General features: G+C 38.8%; 1 protein-coding gene across 1 annotated transcript; it reads right to left on the bottom strand.

The window, feature by feature from the left end:
• Window positions 1–12,921: 12,921 nt before the first annotated feature.
• Window positions 12,922–16,738, bottom strand: LOC130101998 (piggyBac transposable element-derived protein 4-like). The gene is made up of 3 exons (XM_056267883.1): window positions 16,587–16,738; window positions 13,671–15,178; window positions 12,922–12,935 (listed from the first exon to the last, which is right to left on the bottom strand). Exons 1-3 carry the CDS (start codon window positions 16,736–16,738, stop codon window positions 12,922–12,924), a joined length of 1,674 nt encoding a protein of 557 aa, XP_056123858.1.
• Between the last annotated feature and the right edge of the window lie 3,854 nt (window positions 16,739–20,592).

Genomic DNA, 20,592 nt, shown 5'->3' with positions numbered 1-20,592 from the left:
CTTTGCACACTGGTCAGAACCCGTGGCCATCAGAGCCGGGCTGAAGCTGGTACCCGGGCGTGGCAGGGGGGCTCGACAGCGCCCCCTGGAATGGGGTTTGAACACTTTGTCCATAAATCAAACACGCTTGCATGTAATAATATGAAACTCGGTACACATATAGATCTCATCGGTTCATATATCCTTCATGCTCTTACTTTTTACCCCAGCCCAACAGGAAGTCGTCTATTTAGGGTTGTTTGGAAAACGCATGTAATGGTATTTGAAATACTCCTCCTAGAGAATTCAAACACACGGTACGAAACTTGGTCAGCATGAAGTCAAGACACTGAGGATGAAAAATTGCCAGGGGATTTTTGATATCTCGAACGGTTTGGCCGTGGCGAGGAAACGAATTTATGGCGAGAAACGTGAAACAGGAAGTGTGTTATAACTTCTGCATACATTAACTGATCTTGATGAAACTTCAGCAGTGTGTTCGCTGTAAGAGGCCGATCACATGGATGTGACTATTGTGAGTCAAAGTTATAGCGCCACCAACTGGCAGCAGGAAGTGAGTCACTTTCAAAATGCTTTGAAATCACCCTCTTGTTTTTACCCGATTTGCTTCAAACTTCATTTGTATAATGTAAACACACGGCAGATGTAGACCTGTGAAAGGATTATTGATATCTTAGAAACTGTTGCCGTGGCAACGCATCAAACTTTAATATTCTTTGTTGATGCTTTTGAGACTCTTAACATACTTGAAATTGCATGAAACTCGACAGACACATCACATTTATTAGCCAGTAGACATGTGCAAAGTTTCAGAAACGGGCGTGGTGCAGGGGCTCAGTAGCGCCACCTTTTGACAAAAGTGGGGGTGTTAGTTTTATAGTTTTACCTACAATCATAAAACTCGGTACGCATATTGTTCAGATCAAGCTGGACAACTTTCTAATTTACAGTCATTAGCTCAGACCAAGAGGAAGTCAGATATTTTGGTTTGAATATGGTCATTTTCTCTCTCTCTCTCTATCCCTGAGCGTACTGTGTCTGTGTGTGTGTGTGTGTATAAGTTCTGTGAGTGTGGGGAGGGGGAGGGGGGCTAGATTAACCATTTCACTGCTGTGTGGTTTGGCCTGCATTAAAAAGGAAAATAAATGTCTTAAGCCTTGTATTTATTAAATAAGTATGGTGAGGGATTAAAGTAATGTCAAAAAAAGAATCAGGAAACCTCTCATATCTTTCTAAAATGTAATTATACACCATTTATTTTTATATAAAATTATACAAATATTAGAACTCCTTTTTTTCAATTAAAGAATTATGTTTAAGTTTAAAAACAGCCAGAATGGTTGTTTAGTCAAAAAACATTTTTTTTTCCCAAATCATACATAGTGCTATACTGCCCTCTTGTGTTCAAAATGATACCAACGTAGTACATAAAACTTTTTTTTTTATCAGGTATGCCTATTGTATTTATATATATATATATATATTAGGTATGTGGCTGTGAGGATATTTTCCCACCGGTTAATCGATGTGTGACACTAGCGAGGGCTTTTAAATTGCTAACATATAAGTGAAAGTAAAGTGCAGACATCCGCACGGACATTGATAATGGTGGCGCTCGGAGAGCGCTCGAATGAATTCCTGTGGAAGTAGAAATTTACTAACTGTTTGTTTAGCTCTGCTCGCTCCTCGCCATGGACGCGCACTGTTATGAATGCCAGTGCAGCCGCATACTTTTTAGTGTCACTTTAAAATTAGTGCAATATCGGGGGTCGATTGCTTGAATTGTGAGTTCAATAGTCTATTATTTTTCACGGAAAACACAACAACAAAAGAGTACAATGACAGATTCGCTTAAATAGGCGCTTTTACATAAAATAGCCTATTCCGTCATCATCTTTTGAGTCAGCTCTTCACTCTCATGATTAATGAAATTTGACTCCTGTTGCTGATCTTTTCTGCAACGTTCAGCTCACAATTTAGTAAGCAAACACGTTTCAAATGTGTTTTTATTTTTGTAAATATATATATATATATATATCTTATGTTTCAAATATGAGTTAATTAACAATCGTTGGAAAGAATGATACTTTTAAACATAACACTAAATCGTCATTAGGTGTCGCCAGGCGACCGTCTTAACGAGCGAGTCATTGATTCATTCGTTCAAACGATTCGTTCGAATGACTGAGTCATTCATGAATGAGACAGATGTTTATGGATTGTTCATTGAATCTTTGAGTCAACCGATTCGTTCAAAATGCTGAATCATTCAGTAATGAGAAAACGCGTTGCTGTGAGATGCGCGATGGTTCTGCTGTGATCTTTGTTTAACTATTTTCGCTGCTGAAACAGAAAAAAAAAGTCAATATTGCATCTAAAATGTAAGTGATTTGACTTGTGTCTGTGTGTATGTGTGTTTGTGTGTGTGATTGTGTCTGTTACAGTGATAAGAGTTTAAACCTTGTTAAAGTTTAGGCCTTGTCTTTTTGGATATATATCTTGTTTTTATATTAAAAAATAGGCATACAACCCATATATTTTAGATGTATTTTTTGCTTTAAATTACATTAAGATTGTATGTTTGGTAATTGAACCTGAATGAATTTAAAATGAATGTGCTATATTTCAGATCATATTTGTTTTCCTTAAAATTTGAACTAACACTAACTTTATTCTCATCTGAATTATAGATTATTTATTTCTGTATTAAATAAAAATTAGGGCTGGGAAAAAATTAATCGTGATTAATCGCATCCAAAATAAAAGTTTTGTTTACATAATATATGTGTGTGTAGTGTGTAGAATTATTTTGTATATATAAATACACACATATGCATGTATATATTTAAGAAATATTTGCATGTATATACTGTATATATATTTATACATCATTTATATTATATATAAATATACATATTTTTTATATTAATAACACATTTTTCTTAAATATATACATGCATGTGTGTGTATTGATATATACAAAATAATTATACACACTACACACACATATTTTATGTAAACAAAACTTTTATTTTGGATGCGATTAATCACGATTAATTTTTTCCCAGCCCTAATAAAAATACATTTGATTTTTCTTTTTTAATCAATGTAGAATGTGTAATTTAAAAATAAACAGATTAGGGCTCTGTTCAAGGACAATCCTGTGTGGGGAGGTGGCAGGGGGATTTCTCTTTTGGGTGAGATTTAATTTAAATTATTGTTTTTCAAGGTAGCATTCTAATCAGGTAAAGCAAGTAATATTCTCTGGATCTTTATGTAAATATACACACATATATATATATATATATATATATATATATATATTTATAAATAAAGGTGACTATAAATAAAGGTGACTATATGTGTGTATGTGTATATATATATATATATATTTATAGCTACAAGCAGCGATTACGGGCCCAAGCCGGTGGCACCGCAACACCCCCGGTTATAGCGCCACCAACTGGCAGCAGGAAGTGTGTCACTTTCAAAATGATTTGAAATCACCCTCTTATTTTTACCTGATTTGCTTCAAACTTCACTACTATAATGTAAACACACGGCAGATGTAGACCTGGATGTAGACCTGACCTTTCAGAAGGTTGCTCACGTATACTTTGTGATTGATATGTGCCCTCGATGTGCACTTTTGCAGCGCCCACACCAATGCAAGCTCTACAGCACACGTCTTTTCGACAGTCAAAGCAGGGTTACATTTTTGCACGTCGTGCACAATAACCCTAAAGGCACCAGGGTGGCGGTGCCACCGGCTTTATATATATATATATATATATATAAATATAGCTGCGAGCAGCGATGAAGGGCCAAAGGCGGCGGTACCGCCACCCCGGTGCCTTTAGGTAACTAAGGCACCGGGGTTGCGGTGCCACCGGCTTGGGCCCGTAATCGCTGCTCGCAGCTATATTTATATATATATATATATATATATATATTTATTATTCTTTTTCTATCAACCTTTCGGGCACTTTTGGGGCCCTTAACGTGCTCGAAAACTCTTGAAACTTTGCACACGGGTCAGAACCCGCGGCCATCAGGGCCGGGCTGAAGCTGGTACCCGGGCGTGGCAGGGGGGCTCGACAGCGCCCCCTTGAACAGTCCGAAAACTGCTCCGAAAACTGGGTCTATAAATCAAACACGCTTGCATGTAATAATTTGAAACTCGGTACACATATAGATCTCATCGGTTCATATATCCTTCGTGCATTTACTTTTTACGCCAGCCCAACAGGAAGTCGGATATTTAGGGTTGTTTGGAAACGCATGATCTGGCATTTGAAACACTTCTCCTAGGGAATTCATTCAATCATCGCCAAACTCGGTGTGCATGCAGTCAAGACATTGAGGATCCCAAATTGCGAACGGATTTTTGATATCTCGAACGGTGTGGCCGTGGCGAAGGAAACGAATTTATGGCGAATAATGGAAACAGGAAGTGTGTTATAACTTCAGCATACATTGACTGATCTTGATGAAACTTCAGCAGTGTGTTCGCTGTAAGAGGCCGATCACATGGATGTGACTATTGTGAGTCAAAGTTATAGCGCCACCAACTGGCAGCAGGAAGTGTGTCACTTTCAAAATGCTTTGAAAGCACCCTCTTATTTTTACCTGATCTGCTTCAAACTTCACTACTATAATGTAAACACACGCCAAATGTAGACCTGTGAATGGATTCTTGATATCTTAGATACTGTTGCCATGGCAACGCATCAAACTTTAATATTCTTTTTTTATGCTTTTGAGACTCTTAGCATGCCTGAAATTGCTTGAAATTGCATGAAACTCGACAGACAGATCACATTTATTAGCCAGTAGACATGTGCAAAGTTTCAGAAACGGGCGTGGTGCAGGGACTCAGTAGCGCCACCTTTTGACAAAAGTGGGGGGGTTAGTTTTATAGTTTTACCTACAATCATAAAAATCGGTAGGTAAATTGTTCGGATCAAGCCGAACAACTTTCTAATTTACAGTCATTAGCTTGGACCAACACGAAGTCAGATATTTTAGTTTGAATGTGGTTGTTTTCTCTCCCTCTGTCTCTCTCTGACAGAGAGAATGCACCCATAAAATCATACATAGGGGCATACTGCCCTCTTGTGTCCAAAATTATAGTTATATATACATATATTTGGTATGTGACTGAGGACCTACAGCTTTTAAATACGGACGTCCACATTGATAATGGTGGCACTTGCAGAGCGCTCGAATGAATTCCTATGGAAGTAGAAATTAACTAAACGTTCGCTCAGCTCTGCTCGCTCGTCGCCATGGACGTGCACCATTATGAATGCCAGTGCAGCCGCATACTTTTTAGTGTCACTTTAAAATTAGTGCAATAACGGGGCCGATTGCTTGAATTGTGAGTTCAATAGTCTATTATTTTTCACGGAAAACACAACAACAAAAAAGTACAATGATAGATTCCCTTAAATAAGGGGCTTTTACATAAAATAGCCTATTCCGTCATCATCTTTTCAGTCAGCTCTTCACTCTCGTGATTAATGAAATTTGACTCCTGTTGCTGATATTTGCTGCAACTTTCGTTCCGCTCACAATTTAGTAAGCAAACACGCTTCAAATGTGTTTTTATTTTATTTATGTGTATATATATGTGTGTATATATATAGCTTATGTTTCAAATATGAGTTAATTAACAATCGTTGGAAAGAATGATACTTTTAATATCACTAAACCGTCATTAGGTGCCGCCAGGCGACCGTCTTAATGAGCGAGTCATTGATTCATTCGTTCAAACGATTCGTTCGAACGGCTGAGTCATTCATGAATGAGACAGATTATGGATTGGTCGTTGAATCTTTGAGTCAACCGATTCGTTCAAAATGCTGAATCATTCAGTAATGAGAACGCGTTGCTGTGAGATGCTCGATGGTTCTGCTGTGATCTTTGTTTAACTATTTTCGCTGCTGAAACAGAAAAAAAAGTCAATATTGCATCTAAAATGTAAGTGATTTGACGTGTGTGTGTGTGATTGTGTCTGTTACAGTGATTGTTTAACCCTTGTTAAAGTTTAGGCCTTGTCTTTTTGGATATATATCTTTTTATATAAAAAAATAGGCATACAACCCATATATTTTAAATGTATTGTTTGCTTTAAATTACATTAAGATTTGTATGTTTGGTAATTGAACCTGAATTAATTTTAAATGAATGTGCTATATATCAGATCATATATTTGTTTTCCTTAAAATTTAAACTAACACTAACTTTATTCTCATCTGAATGATAGATTATTTATTTCTGTATATAATAAAAACACATTTGATTTTTCTTTTTTAATCAATGTAGAATGTGTAACTGAAAAAATAAACAGATTAGGGCTCTGTTCGAGAACAAGAAATGAAAACCAATGCAATATGATGAATGTCCAAAAGATTTTTTTTGCTTTTAAACTACGTGTGTGTGTGTGTGTGTGTGTGTGTGTGTGTGTGTGTGTTTGTTTTTGTGATATATGAGGACACAAATGTGTATAATGACATGCATATTACACTGGTATTACAACTTACACGTGATATATGAGGACATTGCATGAGTCCTCATATTTCAAATAGCTTAAAAAACATAAAAAACAATGTTTTTTTTTAAATGTAAAAATGCAGCATGTCTCCTGTGATGGGTAGGTTTAGGGATAGGGGCAGTGTAGGGGGAGAGAATATACAGTTTGTCCAGTATAAAAGTCATTACGCCTATGGAATGTCCTCATATATCACAAAAACAAAGCTGTGTGTGTGTGTGTGTGTGTGTGTGTGTGTGTGTGTGTGTGTGTGTGTGTGTGTGTGTGTGTGTGTGTGTGTGTGTGTGTGTGTGTGTGTAAGAGATTTTGGTTGGGTGACATTTGTAGTTTACAGTTTGACAAAAGCACAATGTTGTGTTTTATTGCGATTGTACACAAATATAAGTAAACACTTTGCAGTTTGAATAATGTCCTGTATGAACAAAAGGACGGAGTATGTTTTTATGTCTACATTGTTCAATCACGTCTCACACACACACACACACAAACTATTTTTCTAATCAGATCAGGCAAATATTCTGTCTTGGCACACTTCATATAACTTTCAAACTTGTGTACTTATTTCATGTGTCCATTAAGTCCATGAGACCGTAGAGTGTCTCATTTTTCATTTTAGCTTTCAGAAGGTTGCTCACGCATACTTTGTGGTTGATATGTGCCCTCAATGCACACTTTTGCAGAGCCCACACCAATGCAAGCTCTACAGCACACATCTTCTCAAAGGTCAAAGCGGGGTTACGTTATTGCCCGTCATGCACAGTAACCCCAAAGGCACCGGGGTGGCGGTGCCACCGGCTTGTTTATATATATATATATATATATATATATATATATATACATATATATAAATATAGCTGCGAGCAGCGATGAAGGGCCAAAGCCGGTGGCACCGCCACTCCGGTGCCTTTAGGTAACTAAAGGCACCGGGGTTGCGGTGCCACCGGCTTGGGCCCGTAATCGCTGCTCGCAGCTATATTTATATTTATTATTATTCTTTTTCTGTCAACCTTTCGGGCACTTTTGGGGCTCTTAACGTGCTCGAAAACTCTTGAAACTTTGCACACGGGTCAGAACCCGCGGCCATCAGGGCCGGGCTGAAGCTGGTACCCGGGCGTGGCAGGGGGGCTCGACAGCGCCCCCTGGAACAGTCCGAAAACTGCTCCGAAAACTGGGTCTATAAATCAAACACGCTTGCATGTAATAATTTGAAACTCGGTACACATATAGATCTCATCGGTTCATATATCCTTCGTGCATTTACTTTTTACGCCAACCCAACAGGAAGTCGGCTATTTAGGGTTGTTTGGAAACGCATGATCTGGCATTTGAAACACTTCTCCTAGGGAATTCATTCAATCATCGCCAAACTCAGTGTGCATGAAGTCAAGACATTGAGGATCCCAAATTGCGAACGGATTTTTGATATCTCAAACGGTGTGGCCGTGGCGAGGAAACGAATTTATGGCGAATAATGGAAACAGGAAGTGTGTTATAACTTCAGCATACATTGACTGATCTTGATGAAACTTCAGCAGTGTGTTCGTTGTAAGAGGCCGATCACATGGATGTGACTATTGAGAGTCAAAGTTATAGCGCCACCAACTGGCAGCAGGAAGTGTGTCACTTTCAAAATGCTTTGAAAGCACCCTCTTATTTTTACCCGATTTGCTTCAAACTTCACTACTATAATGTAAACACTCGCCAGATGTAGACCTGTGAATGGATTCTTGATATCTTAGATACTGTTGCCATGGCAACGCATCAAACTTTAATATTCTTTTTTTATGCTTTTGAGACTCTTAGCATGCCTGAAATTGGTTGAAATTGCATGAAACTCGACAGACAGATCACATTTATTAGCCAGTAGACATGTGCAAAGTTTCAGAAACGGGCGTGGTGCAGGGACTCAGTAGCGCCACCTTTTGTCAAAAGTGGGAGGTTAGTTTTATAGTTTTACCTACAATCATAAAAATGGGTACGTAAATTGTTCGGATCAAGCCAAACAACTTTCTAATTTACAGTCATTAGCTTGGACCAACACGAAGTCAGATATTTTAGTTTGAATGTGGTTGTTTTCGAGCATTTTCTCTCCCACAAAATCATACATAGGGGCATACTGCCCTCTTGTGTCCAAAATTATATTTATATATACATATATTTGGTATGTGACTGAGGACCTACAGCTTTTAAATACGGACGTCCACATTGATAATGGGGGCGATTGCAGAGCGCTCGAATGAATTCCTATGGAAGTAGAAATTAACTAAACGTTCGCTCAGCTCTGCTCGCTCGTCACCATGGACGCGCACCGTTATGAATGCCAGTGCAGCCGCATACTTTTTAGTGTCACTTTAAAATTAGTGCAATAACGGGGCCGATTGCTTGAATTGTGAGTTCAATAGTCTATTATTTTTCACGGAAAACACAACAACAAAAGAGTACAATGATAGATTCGCCTAAATAGGGGCTTTTACATAAAATAGCCTATTCCGTCATCTTTTCAGTCAGCTCTTCACTCTCGTGATTAATGAAATTTGACTCCTGTTGCTGATATCTGCTGCAACTTTCGTTCAGCTCACAATTTAGTAAGCAAACACGCTTCAAATGTGTTTTTATTTTATTTTTGTGTATATATATGTGTGTATATATATATATATATAGCTTATGTTTCAAATATGAGTTAATTAACAATCGTTGGAAACAATGATACTTTTAATATCACTAAACCGTCATTAGGTGTCGCCAGGCGACTGTCTTAATGAGCGAGTCATTGATTCATTCGTTCAAACGATTCGTTCGAACGGCTGAGTCATTCATGAATGAGACAGATTATGGATTGGTCGTTGAATCTTTGAGTCAACCGATTCGTTCAAAATGCTGAATCATTCAGTAATGAGAACGCGTTGCTGTGAGATGCTCGATGGTTCTGCTGTGATCTTTGTTTAACTATTTTCGCTACTGAAACAGAAAAAAAAGTCAATATTGCATCTAAAATGTAAGTGATTTGACGTGTGTGTGTGTGTGTGTGTGTGTGTGTGATTATGTCTGTTACAGTGATTGTTTAACCCTTGTTAAAGTTTAGGCCTTGTCTTTTTGGATATATATCTTTTTATATTAAAAAAATAGCATACAACCCATTTATTTTAAATGTAGTGTTTGCTTTAAATTACATTGAGATTTGTATGTTTGGTAATTGAACCTGAATTAATTTTAAATGAATGTGCTATATTTCAGATCATATATTTGTTTTCCTTAAAATTTGAACTAACACTAACTTTATTCTCATCTGAATGATAGATTATTTATTTATGTATAAAATAAAAACACATTTGATTTTTCTTTTTTAATCAATGTAGAATGTGTAACTGAAAAAATAAACAGATTAGGGCTCCTAACCAATGCAATATGATGAATGTCCAAAAGATTTTTTTGCTTTTAAACTATGTGTGTGTGTGTGTGTGTGTGTGTGTGTGTGTGTGTAAGAGATTTTGGTTGGGTGACAGTTGTAGTTTACAGTTTGACAAAAGCACAATGTTGTGTTTTATTGCGATTGTACACAAATATAAGTAAACACTTTGCAGTTTGAATAATGTCCTGTATGAACAAAAGGACGGAGTATGTTTTTATGTCTACATTGTTCAATCACGCCTCACACACACAAACACTATTTTTCTAATCAGATCAGGCAAGTAATATTCTGTCTTGTCTCTTAAAAAAACAATATATATATATTTATGTATATATATATTTATGTGTATATATATATATATATATATATATGTGTGTATATATATATATATGTGTGTGTATATATATATATATATATATATATATATATATATGTGTGTGTGTGTGTATATATGTGTGTATATATATATATATATATATATAAATATAGCTGCGAGCAGCGATGAAAGGGCCAAAGCCGGCGGCACCGCCACCCCGGTGCCTTTAGGTAACTAAAGGCACCGGGGTTGCGGTGCCACCGGCTTGGGCCCGTCATCGCTGCTCGCAGCTATATTTATTTTTAATTTTTCTGTATTCTGTTTTTTTACGGTTTAATATTTTTGGACTTCCATTTTAATGGATACATTCAATTTTTGTAATAAAAAAGTATTAATAGACATTTTTAATTAATTCATGTCTAATTAATTGAAACCATGAAACTTATAAAATTTTAAAATTCATCTATTAAAATTAATTAAATTTAGGGAACTATGATTAAAAAAAAAAAAAATTTACCAAATTTTCTTTTCTTTTTGTTTTCTTGATTCCATTTTAATGGTTTAATTTCATTGTAATAACCAATGATTTAAAATGTAATGATTTAAGCAAAACTTTCTTCAAAGGTTAAACCAACCTTTTATTTTGACGGGTTGCCGTGTAGACCTTTGAGTCTCTGTGTTTTTATGATTTGACGATAGTTTTTCTCAAATCAAGCTAAAATGCTGCTGAAGTGACTCTCAGAGCGGCTGTGTGGATAAAGTTCATGCATCAATGTCCTCATATAGGCTGAAAACATCGCGAGCGTCATGCATGCCTCAGTGTGTGTGTGAGTGTGTGGTAAATGAAACCACGTGTTCATTCAGAGACACGCAGAACATGATTCCTCTTTATGCGAATATTCACATACACTAGTCTATATCGCGATTTTATTTTAAATTTACTGACCTACTTTTCATCCAAGATATGACAATTCCGTGAATTTCCGCGTTGTACAGTAAATTCCGTTTTTATGCCTGGATTCCGCGAATGAGGCTGAATCCAGTTATCTATTCGTTTGTTACTTATTGACGCGCGGACCTCCCCTTTAAATGACGCGACGCTTCATTTAAACGACGCTGTTAGAAAAGAATGAACAAATTCTGCATTTCTCAGCCACATGTAAGGGTGCGTTAAATCAGACTAAACGTATTAATAGAGCATATATTGATCTAGTGGAAAACGAATCCGCCTATTGCATTTTCTGCACATTTCGCGGCGCTCTTTCTCTGCAGCCTCAGAGGGTGCGTTAAAGTGGGCATTATCCCGTTATAGCACAGCTACTACTCTAACGAAATCCACATTTTAAGCAGTTTTTACTGTGGAATAATTGTTTTATGAAGCTTTGAACTTGGCACATTACACAAAGCACAAAGATCCGCCTATTGCATTTTCCGCCCATTTCGCGGCGCTGTTTCTCACCCGCCTCAGAGGGTGCGTTAAAATGGACATTATACCGTTATAGGACAGCTGTTCCTCTAATGAAATCCAAATTTTGAGCAGTTTTTACTGTAGAATTATTGTTTTATGAAGCTTTGACTTTTTTTTACTATTTTTTGACAAATTTTGACACTTTAAAATCACACCGCTCCGCTCCTGACCCAGGATCTTGGTGTGTGTGAGAGAGAGATTGTGTGTGTGTGTGTGTGAGTGAGATTGAGTGAGTGTGTGAGAATGAGTGAGCGTGTGTGTGTGTGTGTGTGTGTGTGTCAAGTCCTACTCTTTTTCGACTTCCAAAGGACACAAGGACAACTCAAATTTCCAACTCAATCACTTTTCTTTTTCTTTTGGTTTGTCAGTTGATTGTGCTGTTCAGCAAATTAGGTTGTAAACCTTTAAAGACAGAGAACAAAAGTTACAATTTTATTCAAACATTAATGCATTTTAAATTAATTAACCACTTAAGCCTTTTAGATGGAATAAAGAAATGATTTCATTAATCTTCCAAATATGTTTGTAAAGTTAACATTTTACCACTTTTAACTTTATACCATCCCTATTTATCTTATGCTCTTAATTTTTTCAAACTCAATCTAATATTATTTTAGCACAAACACAAAATAAACGAAGGAAATGCTGCAATGTGTTACTTAACATCTACACAGCAGTTAACCCTCTGGGGACCAGAGTGTTTTTGGGGCCCTTTGGATGTTTTGACATGCACTGACATTTGTGCTTTTTTCAGTTATTTATAAACATGTTAATGGCAAAGGTGTAAATTCACTCTATATATCACAAACGGGGCTACCATAATATGTGAGCAACATGTATGTACATATTTGTTTTTTTTAAGAGAATAATGTTTATGCGTGGTTATTGAAAAAAATAAAAATGAAAGTTGCTGAAATAAAACCACAAAACACATACTAAATATGTGTCCACAAGACTTTTGACTAATGGATGTTGTCGCTTCGAGTTCTGGCTTCAAAATGATGTGAAAATCACCCTGCCTGATCGTTCACATAACACAATAACATTCATTTATACTTTGTATGACAGTTTTTTGGTCAGAAGAGGTTTATGCGTGGGAGTGGTAATGGCCTATCAATATTAATGAGATTCAGACCAGGGGTGTGACAGACACTCTCCCAATGGCTAATGGCCCATCAAGTGAGGCAGCCTGAACAAAGAATGAGAGGAGATTCAAAGGTTTTCAATCTGTTTTATTGTAATTCCTCTATGTGGAGAAACTAAATGTTCTAAATTTGCTCTAAGCAAATCAAATGTGAGTAAAATAAATAAATAATCAGTCGGCTATAAACAAAGCAATTGTGAGCGATAAATAAACAAAACTAAAGGCAGGTATCTCACAGTAAATGCATATACCCCATTGATGCGGGCTCTGAGGAAATCAAATGTGAGTAAAATAAACAAAACTAAAGGCAGGTATCTCACAGTAAATGCTTATGCCCCATTGATGCGGGCTCTAAGCAAATCAAATGTGAGTAAAATAAACAAAACTAAAGGCAGGTATCTCACAGTAAATGCTTATGCCCCATTGATGCGGGCTCTAAGCAAATCAAATGTGAGTAAAATAAACAAAACTAAAGACAGGTATCTCACAGTAAATGCTTATGCCCCATTGATGCGGGCTCTAAGCAAATCAAATGTGAGTAAAATAACAAAAGTAAAGGCAGATCGCTATCCTCGCAGACCACGCCTGCTATGCTAGTGGGCTAAGGCTAGTAGCGGAAGTTCGGAAAGGTGGATTTAAGTAGTGAAATCAAAGCAATCCAATTGTTTTGAGAATACAGTTACATGTCTTGGTGCCATTTTTGAAAACAGTTCCTGTTCAACTGAAGACACAAGTGAACATTACATGCCTGGCATTTCCAAGGTGTGTCCTGCCTTTTACCAAGCTGTCCTTTGCAAAGCACACAGATCTTGCGACCAACTGTGCAAATGTTCGTTGCATCTGAGCTCAGCTCAGCGCCTGGAACCGGCACATGGTCACTACTGGTTTGTTTTGGTGCTACTTTCTGTGACACACCACAGAGCTCTGCAATAAGCTGTTCCATGAACTGTTTATGGGTCATGTTACCACATAACTCTTTGTGGATTAGGAAAGCATTGGTGGCAGCAATGTCCAAGAAGTGTAGAAAGATCTTTCTGTACCACTTCATTGTTTTGTGTTGTGCAGTGTAGTACTGTAAGAGTTGATCGGACAGGTCAACACCACCCATATGTTTGTTGTAGGCAGTCACAGGTGCAGGACATGGAAATGTCATTGTCCTCCATGTATCTTGCGTTTTCACCCTCCTCTGCACAGTCTCACCAGTATAAGCAGACTGAATGGTGGAACAGACAGATACCTCACGTGTGTCCATCCACTTCACAAATACAAGAGGTCCATCCCGAATCCACCTGATGGATCCCCTGGCAGATTTTTTTGAGAGTGAATTAGTTGTATCACGTGGGCAGTCCTTCCTGTTGTCCCTGTAAGTACCACATGCACCAAACTTCATTGCAAACAAGTCTTTTAGGAGCTTTGGGCTTGTGTAAAAATTGTCCATGTACACATGGTACCCAGAGCCTAAAACTTTACAGTCTAAAAGAGATGTTACAGCATCATATGACAGTCCATGGCCTGTGGGAAAGTTGTTCTTTCCTGTGTACACAGAAAAGTCCAAAGTGTATCCATTCGAGGAGTCTGCAAGAACAAACAACTTGAAAACCCATCTGGTTGGCTTAGCTTTCATGTACTGTGTCATGCCTGTGTGTGCTTTGCATGCCACCATTCTTTCATCCACAGCTAAGTTTCTTCTAGGATGATAAATGGCTTTACAAGCATGACGGATAGTGTCCATGAGAGGTTTGACCCTGAAAAGACGGTCATGTTCAGGTGTGCCCCTCTTTCTGTCATTCTCCTTATCTGCATCTGGGTGACTCATGTGCACATTCCATGAAATGGTGCGGTATCTCTCTCTTGTCATGATTGTGGCAGGAAAAGGCAAAGAGAAAAGACTGTCTTGCCGCCAGTAGTCCTTGATGGAGCTCATCTTCACCATGGCCATGTAAAACACCAGCCCAATGTAGCGGTACATCTCACTGATGCTGACATCAGTCCATTTAAATTTGCGGCCCTTTTCAATTGCACCAGCAGCCTGAGCATTGGTGTTGTGGCACAGATTTGACACTGCATTCTCAGAAAAAAACACTTTGAAGAGACTCTGAGGAGTGTGTGTGTCAGCAGGTCTCAGTTGTGGTCCAGGTTCCTGTGCTGGCAGGAATCTCAGAGTCTGTGGAACCAGATCAATGTCAGTCTCTGTTTTCCATGACAGAGTGGACTGCTTGTTGCTTGTTTGAATGTTTGTCTTGGCCCTCTTTGCAACAGGTGTCTGATGATCACCATCATCTTTATAGCTGTAAAACAAACAAACAACTGTGAGCATGTTTATTACACAAAAAACTGTATTTCAATCACTAAAAGTAATATTGCCCAGACAAAACCGGAATATGTAAACAGAATTATACTAATATCTGAAAGAAAGGGAATACGTGTACTTACTTGTCATTTTCAATTGTTCTCAAAACTGAACGACACCGGTTGCGTGCCCTCCTCCCAGTGTGAGTTGCAGGTGAAGGTGAGAGTGATGCTACCACATTCCTATAAAAATAATAATATTAATAAAGGTTTAACAAAGTACTATGCCAGCACATGCATAACTGATGGACAATCAGCATGTTGATAAAAACAAAAAAAAAGCTTTTATATTAACATTACCAATCACTAATTGTAATATTAGCATGCATAACAACAACAACACAATTTTTGCAAAGCCACACAGGCACATATGCATATTGTATCGTCACTAAGTAGGCCTATATAAACAAAATTGAACTAACATCTGTAAAATAGTGGGTATATGTACTTACTCTTTCTGATTTCCGTCTGTGTTGTTGCGTGCCCTCCTAGTGCGAGTTCCAGTTGATGGTGAGAGTGAGCAAGCTACATTCCTTTCAAAAAAAGTTGAAAACTTATTATCATAATTTACAGAGTAGGCCTACTATTCCAGCACATGCATAACTGATAGGTATTAGCATGCTGATAAATAAAACATATGTAACATTATCAACCAACCTCCAAATATAAATAAATATATTATCACTAAGTAGCCTATATAAACAAAATTGAACTAACATCTGTAAAATAGTGGGTAAATATCTACTTACTCTTTCTGATTTTCGACTGTGTTGCGCGCCCTCCGAGTGGCAGGTGAAGGTAGTGATGCTGCAACTACATTCCTTTAAAAAAAGTTGAAAACTATTATTACATAAATATTTCAAAGTATAGTACCATTGGCCTATAGTATGAATAACTGATGTGAAAAATGGTAGACGCATGCTGTATATGCGTGTCAATGTGCCATTACCGGAGATAGCACTAACATTAAACATTAACACATTTGCGCACTTCATCAACTGGGCATATTTACACATTTCAGCACATTTACAACAGATATTTGCGAGGCAATGCAAGCACACGCTTAGTTGATGATAATGAGGCAGCATAAACACTATAGCCTAGTCAAAATATAATCTAAACATAGATAATATTTTTTAAATATCATTTTACATATCATACAGCATTTAGCCTATAGGCTAGACAATTTAAATGGAAGTAAAACCTGCCTATTAAGATATATTTTAAATTTCAATACTCTGAATAGGCTACTGGATGGCAAGTCTGGAAATAGTCCAACCAGTAAAATATGTACATGTTTATATAAAATAGCTTGTCAACTAATGTAAGTTCAACTAAAAGACTTACTCATCCGAAATTGTATCCATGGCTGGATCAAGTCGCTCTTCAAAATACAAACGCTCATCGTCGGAGTCCCGCTCTTCTTCTGAGGAAAATGTGAACTCTTCGTCACTGTCCAGGACGAGCTGAAGAGCTTCCGCGCCGGTGTATCGTGTCATCTTCCAAATGCGCAGGAAAGTGAGTGAATCTTATTATGAAACTTGCTGCTTTTAAGGCATTTGCCTGGGGGCGTTTCTATTTTGCATATGGCCTCAACACATTATCTTATGAATAGCGCGCTCTGCGAGTGGGTGTGAACAAATTAACGATAATGAGCTGAGACCGGAGAAACTGTACTTCTCTTTAGTTTTATACAGTTTACATTGCAGGAGAATATTTGTTTTAAATGTGAATTGTTTTATTTAAAAGTAGAAATTTAAAGCGTTCTTTAGAGGTATGTTTCATGTTTGTGTGATAAGTATTGGCTGAGTTTCCGTTAATTTTCCAGACATGTTTCAGAAAGATTTTTGCAGAGACAGAGTGAGCTGAAAGCGCACCCTGTTTATTTTATTTATTTAAAATAAAACACACGGTTTTGATGTTAATGTGAGTGTACACAAAAAAAGAAGACCCTCTATAGTTTATAATCATGTATTGATTTTATTTATATGACCATAAATTACGGAGTATTTTAAGTCTATGTTGCTGCTATGTGAAAAAAAAACAGCAAAACGCGCGGGCGCGTTTCTGGTCCCCAGAGGGTTAAACATAGCTCAAACATATTAAGCACAAACACCATGAAAGTAAATAAACATATTACAGACCATTGGCGTCTTTGGACTGAACCTACGAGTGAACTTGGAGCCTCTTCTCTCTGAAGTTTGTTTTTTTCTGACTGACTGAGAACCTCCATGCTTTTTCAGGTGCTCCAAATCAGTGACAATTATAATCAGGTGACAAGCAGCCGGTTTGCTGCTGGTGCACTCTGGGAAGTGAAGTTCTTTCATAGTCACTCCTGAGATTCAGCTCAACACCTCCCACTTGAGCTCCTGGTTTTTTCAAATCCAGAGGTCACACAAGCCCTTCACACCTCTGCTTGTTCTTCAGTGGGAAGTAGAATGACAAGGCGTCTGACATCCCTATGAAGAATTGTGGCTGGGATTTTGGTTTGAAGCTTCTTAGTTCTTTCACTGTTAGCTCTTGTGATGTGAACAGGATAGCTAGGAAAAGTTTTTACAAATGCATCTCTTACAATGCCTTTGCTGTCAGCATTTACACTGACCACTCTAGCCAGCTTGTACTGTCCCCTCAGGGCGTTTTGATCAGCCACCCAGACCACATCTCCAACAGCAACATTTCGCTCTTTGGTGTGCCATTTGCTTCTTATGAACAGATTAGGTCCAGCCAATTGGCTCCACTTCTTCCAGAAATTGCTTACCTCTGCTTGAATATGTTTAAGCCTTTTGTAAGGGTAGCCATTAAACTGGAAATCTCCAGGGTCTCCCTTTGCATTGGCACGTCCTAAAAGCAGAGAATTTGGGGTGATGTACTCTACACAGTCTTCTCTGCTTTGAGTTCTTGCATCGATGGGTCTCTCATTTGCAAGGTTGGCTGCCATGAAGAGAAAAGTTTGAAATTCTCCCCATGTGAAAACAGCATCTCCACCAAGGTTGCTCAACGCCTGCTTCACTACTTTGACTGCTGCCTCTGCTGCACCATTCCTATGGGGAGAGTCTGCAGGGTGGATCTTCCACGACCATTCTGTACCATGCTTGGCAGCTGTATCTTCAAGTTCAGACTTGTCTAGTCGGTTTAGGAATCTATGAAGCTTCTCCAGTGCAGGTCTGGCTCCCACAAAGTTAGTGCCAGGGTCTGACCAGAGTTTCCTGGGGTGTCCTCTCAGTGAAGTGAACCTTTGATAGGCTAGCAGGAATCCTTCAGATGACATGTCACTCACCACTTCAGTGTGTATGGCTCGGGAAGCCATGCAGCAGAAGACTATTCCCCATACTCTGAGTCTAGTTCTCTTCTTGACCTCATCTTTCACTTCATAAGGGCCGAACAAGTCCATGGTGGTGAATTCAAAAGGTGCAGCTGGGCCTGTTCGCTCTAGAGGCAGGTCAGCCATGATTTGTTGACACTGTTTTGCCTTGTTTTTCCTGCAGACCACACAGCTGTCAACCATTTTCTTTGCAAGTCTACGGCCTTTTATTACCCAGGCTTTCTTCCTCATCCGGAGAAGGGTTCCTGCCACTCCCTCGTGGTTTGCTTTGTGGGATTCTTGTGCCAGCAGTGTGGACACCCATGCTTCAAATGGTAAAACTGGCACTGCTGTCTTATCTTCATTGAACGTCTGAATTCTGCCTCCACAAACTAGCAGTCCAGAGTTCACATCTTTGTATACTACCAGTCTGTTCAGAGTTGTGTCTGAAAAAACTGTACCTTTTTGAGCTGCGAGGAAGAGGTCTTTGAGCGCATCTTCGTGTTCTTTGATAGTCAGCACAGCTTGCTTGGGTGATTTTACCTCCCACTTTAACTGTTTAAGGGCCCGGCACTTCCTCTTCAGCCACTGCTTGGCAGCTAGACAAACCCAGGCAACGACTCTCACCAGTTTGAACAGGCTACTGAATCTTCTTACTTCCACAAGGTCTTTAACCCAGCCAGTGGGCTTCCTTCCTAGAAGAAGAGTTGGGTTTACCACAGGTATTCCCTCTTGAGCTTCACTCTTTGGACTTTCCTGGGTGCCTTGTAGGTCTTCTTTCTGCTGACTCCTTGCTTGAGCTCTTGTTAATGCACCTGTGAATGCCTTCCTCTGGAGCTTGTTTACACTTTCTCCGGCTTGAGCTGCAACCTCTCCAGCTGATTTTATAGGCCATTTCTCCACGGGCCACTTCAGGAACTCTGGTCCATTTTGCCATATGGAATTCTCCTTCAAATCTCCAGGAGCGCCCCCTCTTGTTATGATGTCAGCTATGTTTAGATCTCCACGGATCCACCACCAGTCTTGCACAAGTCCAGCCTTCTGGATTTCACCCACTCTATTTGCAAAGAAGGTTTTGTACCCATAACTGGCTCTTTGAATGGCTCCCAAGACTGTTTGACTGTCAAGTAGATGGAACCATCTCTCGATCTTCATTCGTGCATGCTTTTCCACATACTTCCTGATCCTGGCTGCAAAAACAGCACCACAGATCTCAGCTTTTACAGCTTCTCCCTTTTGATCCAGGGGTGTCAGTTTGGCTTTTGATTCAACGAATCGAACTACAGTGCCTTGACTTGTCTCCCATCTTAAGTACATCACAGCTCCATAGGTTTTGTCACTTCCATCAGAGAATGTGATGCCCCAAGGTTTCCCTTTCCAGCCAGCTGGTGTGAGGCTCCTGTGGAATCTCATCTGTCCAAGCTGCACATATTCTTCAAAAAGTTGTATGGCTTCTTCTCTGAGGCTTTCTGAGAGAGGTTGGTCCCAGGTATCTTGGGTTAGTTTCCCACCCCCTCCCTCTTGGAATGCTTTTCTAACAAGAATTGCTCCCTTCTGTTTGGCAGGTGTAACTAAGCCAATTGGGTCGTACAGTCCAGCCACTTGGCTTAAGAGAGCCCTCCTAGTCAGAGGATTAGGTGTCCCAGTTCTCACCTCCTCCTTGAGAAGATCTTTTCCAACTCTCATTTTCTTCTTCCTTTTGGAAAAGTTAACTGAGGTTAACATGTAGAGCTTGTCTTCATCCATTTGGTAGCCAATACCCAAGGCTTTGTTGTCTTCGTCCTTCATTTGATTTGGAAGAATTAAGGTTTTACATTGTGTCTCTGTTAGAACCTCAGTCTCCATTCCTTGCCTCCCACTTTGCCCTGACCGGACCCATGGTTTGAGGAAGAAACCTCCAGCTTTCAAGATCTCTTCAACATTTGCTGTGATTTTGTCAAGTTTATTTAGGTCATTTTGGGAGGTTAAGAGGTCATCCACATAACTGTCCTCTTCAATGACTCTGCGCTCTTCCTCCAAGTGAAGAAAGTTGGGCAGGCGTGCTGTTTCCCT

This window comes from Rhinichthys klamathensis, unplaced genomic scaffold, assembly GCF_029890125.1.
Source record: "Rhinichthys klamathensis goyatoka isolate OS25496 unplaced genomic scaffold, OSU_Roscu_1.1 h1tg000264l_1, whole genome shotgun sequence".
NCBI lineage: Eukaryota > Metazoa > Chordata > Actinopteri > Cypriniformes > Leuciscidae > Rhinichthys > Rhinichthys klamathensis.
The sequence above is the reverse complement of the archived record's forward strand: the minus strand, read 5'-3'. Positions and strand labels throughout refer to the sequence as shown.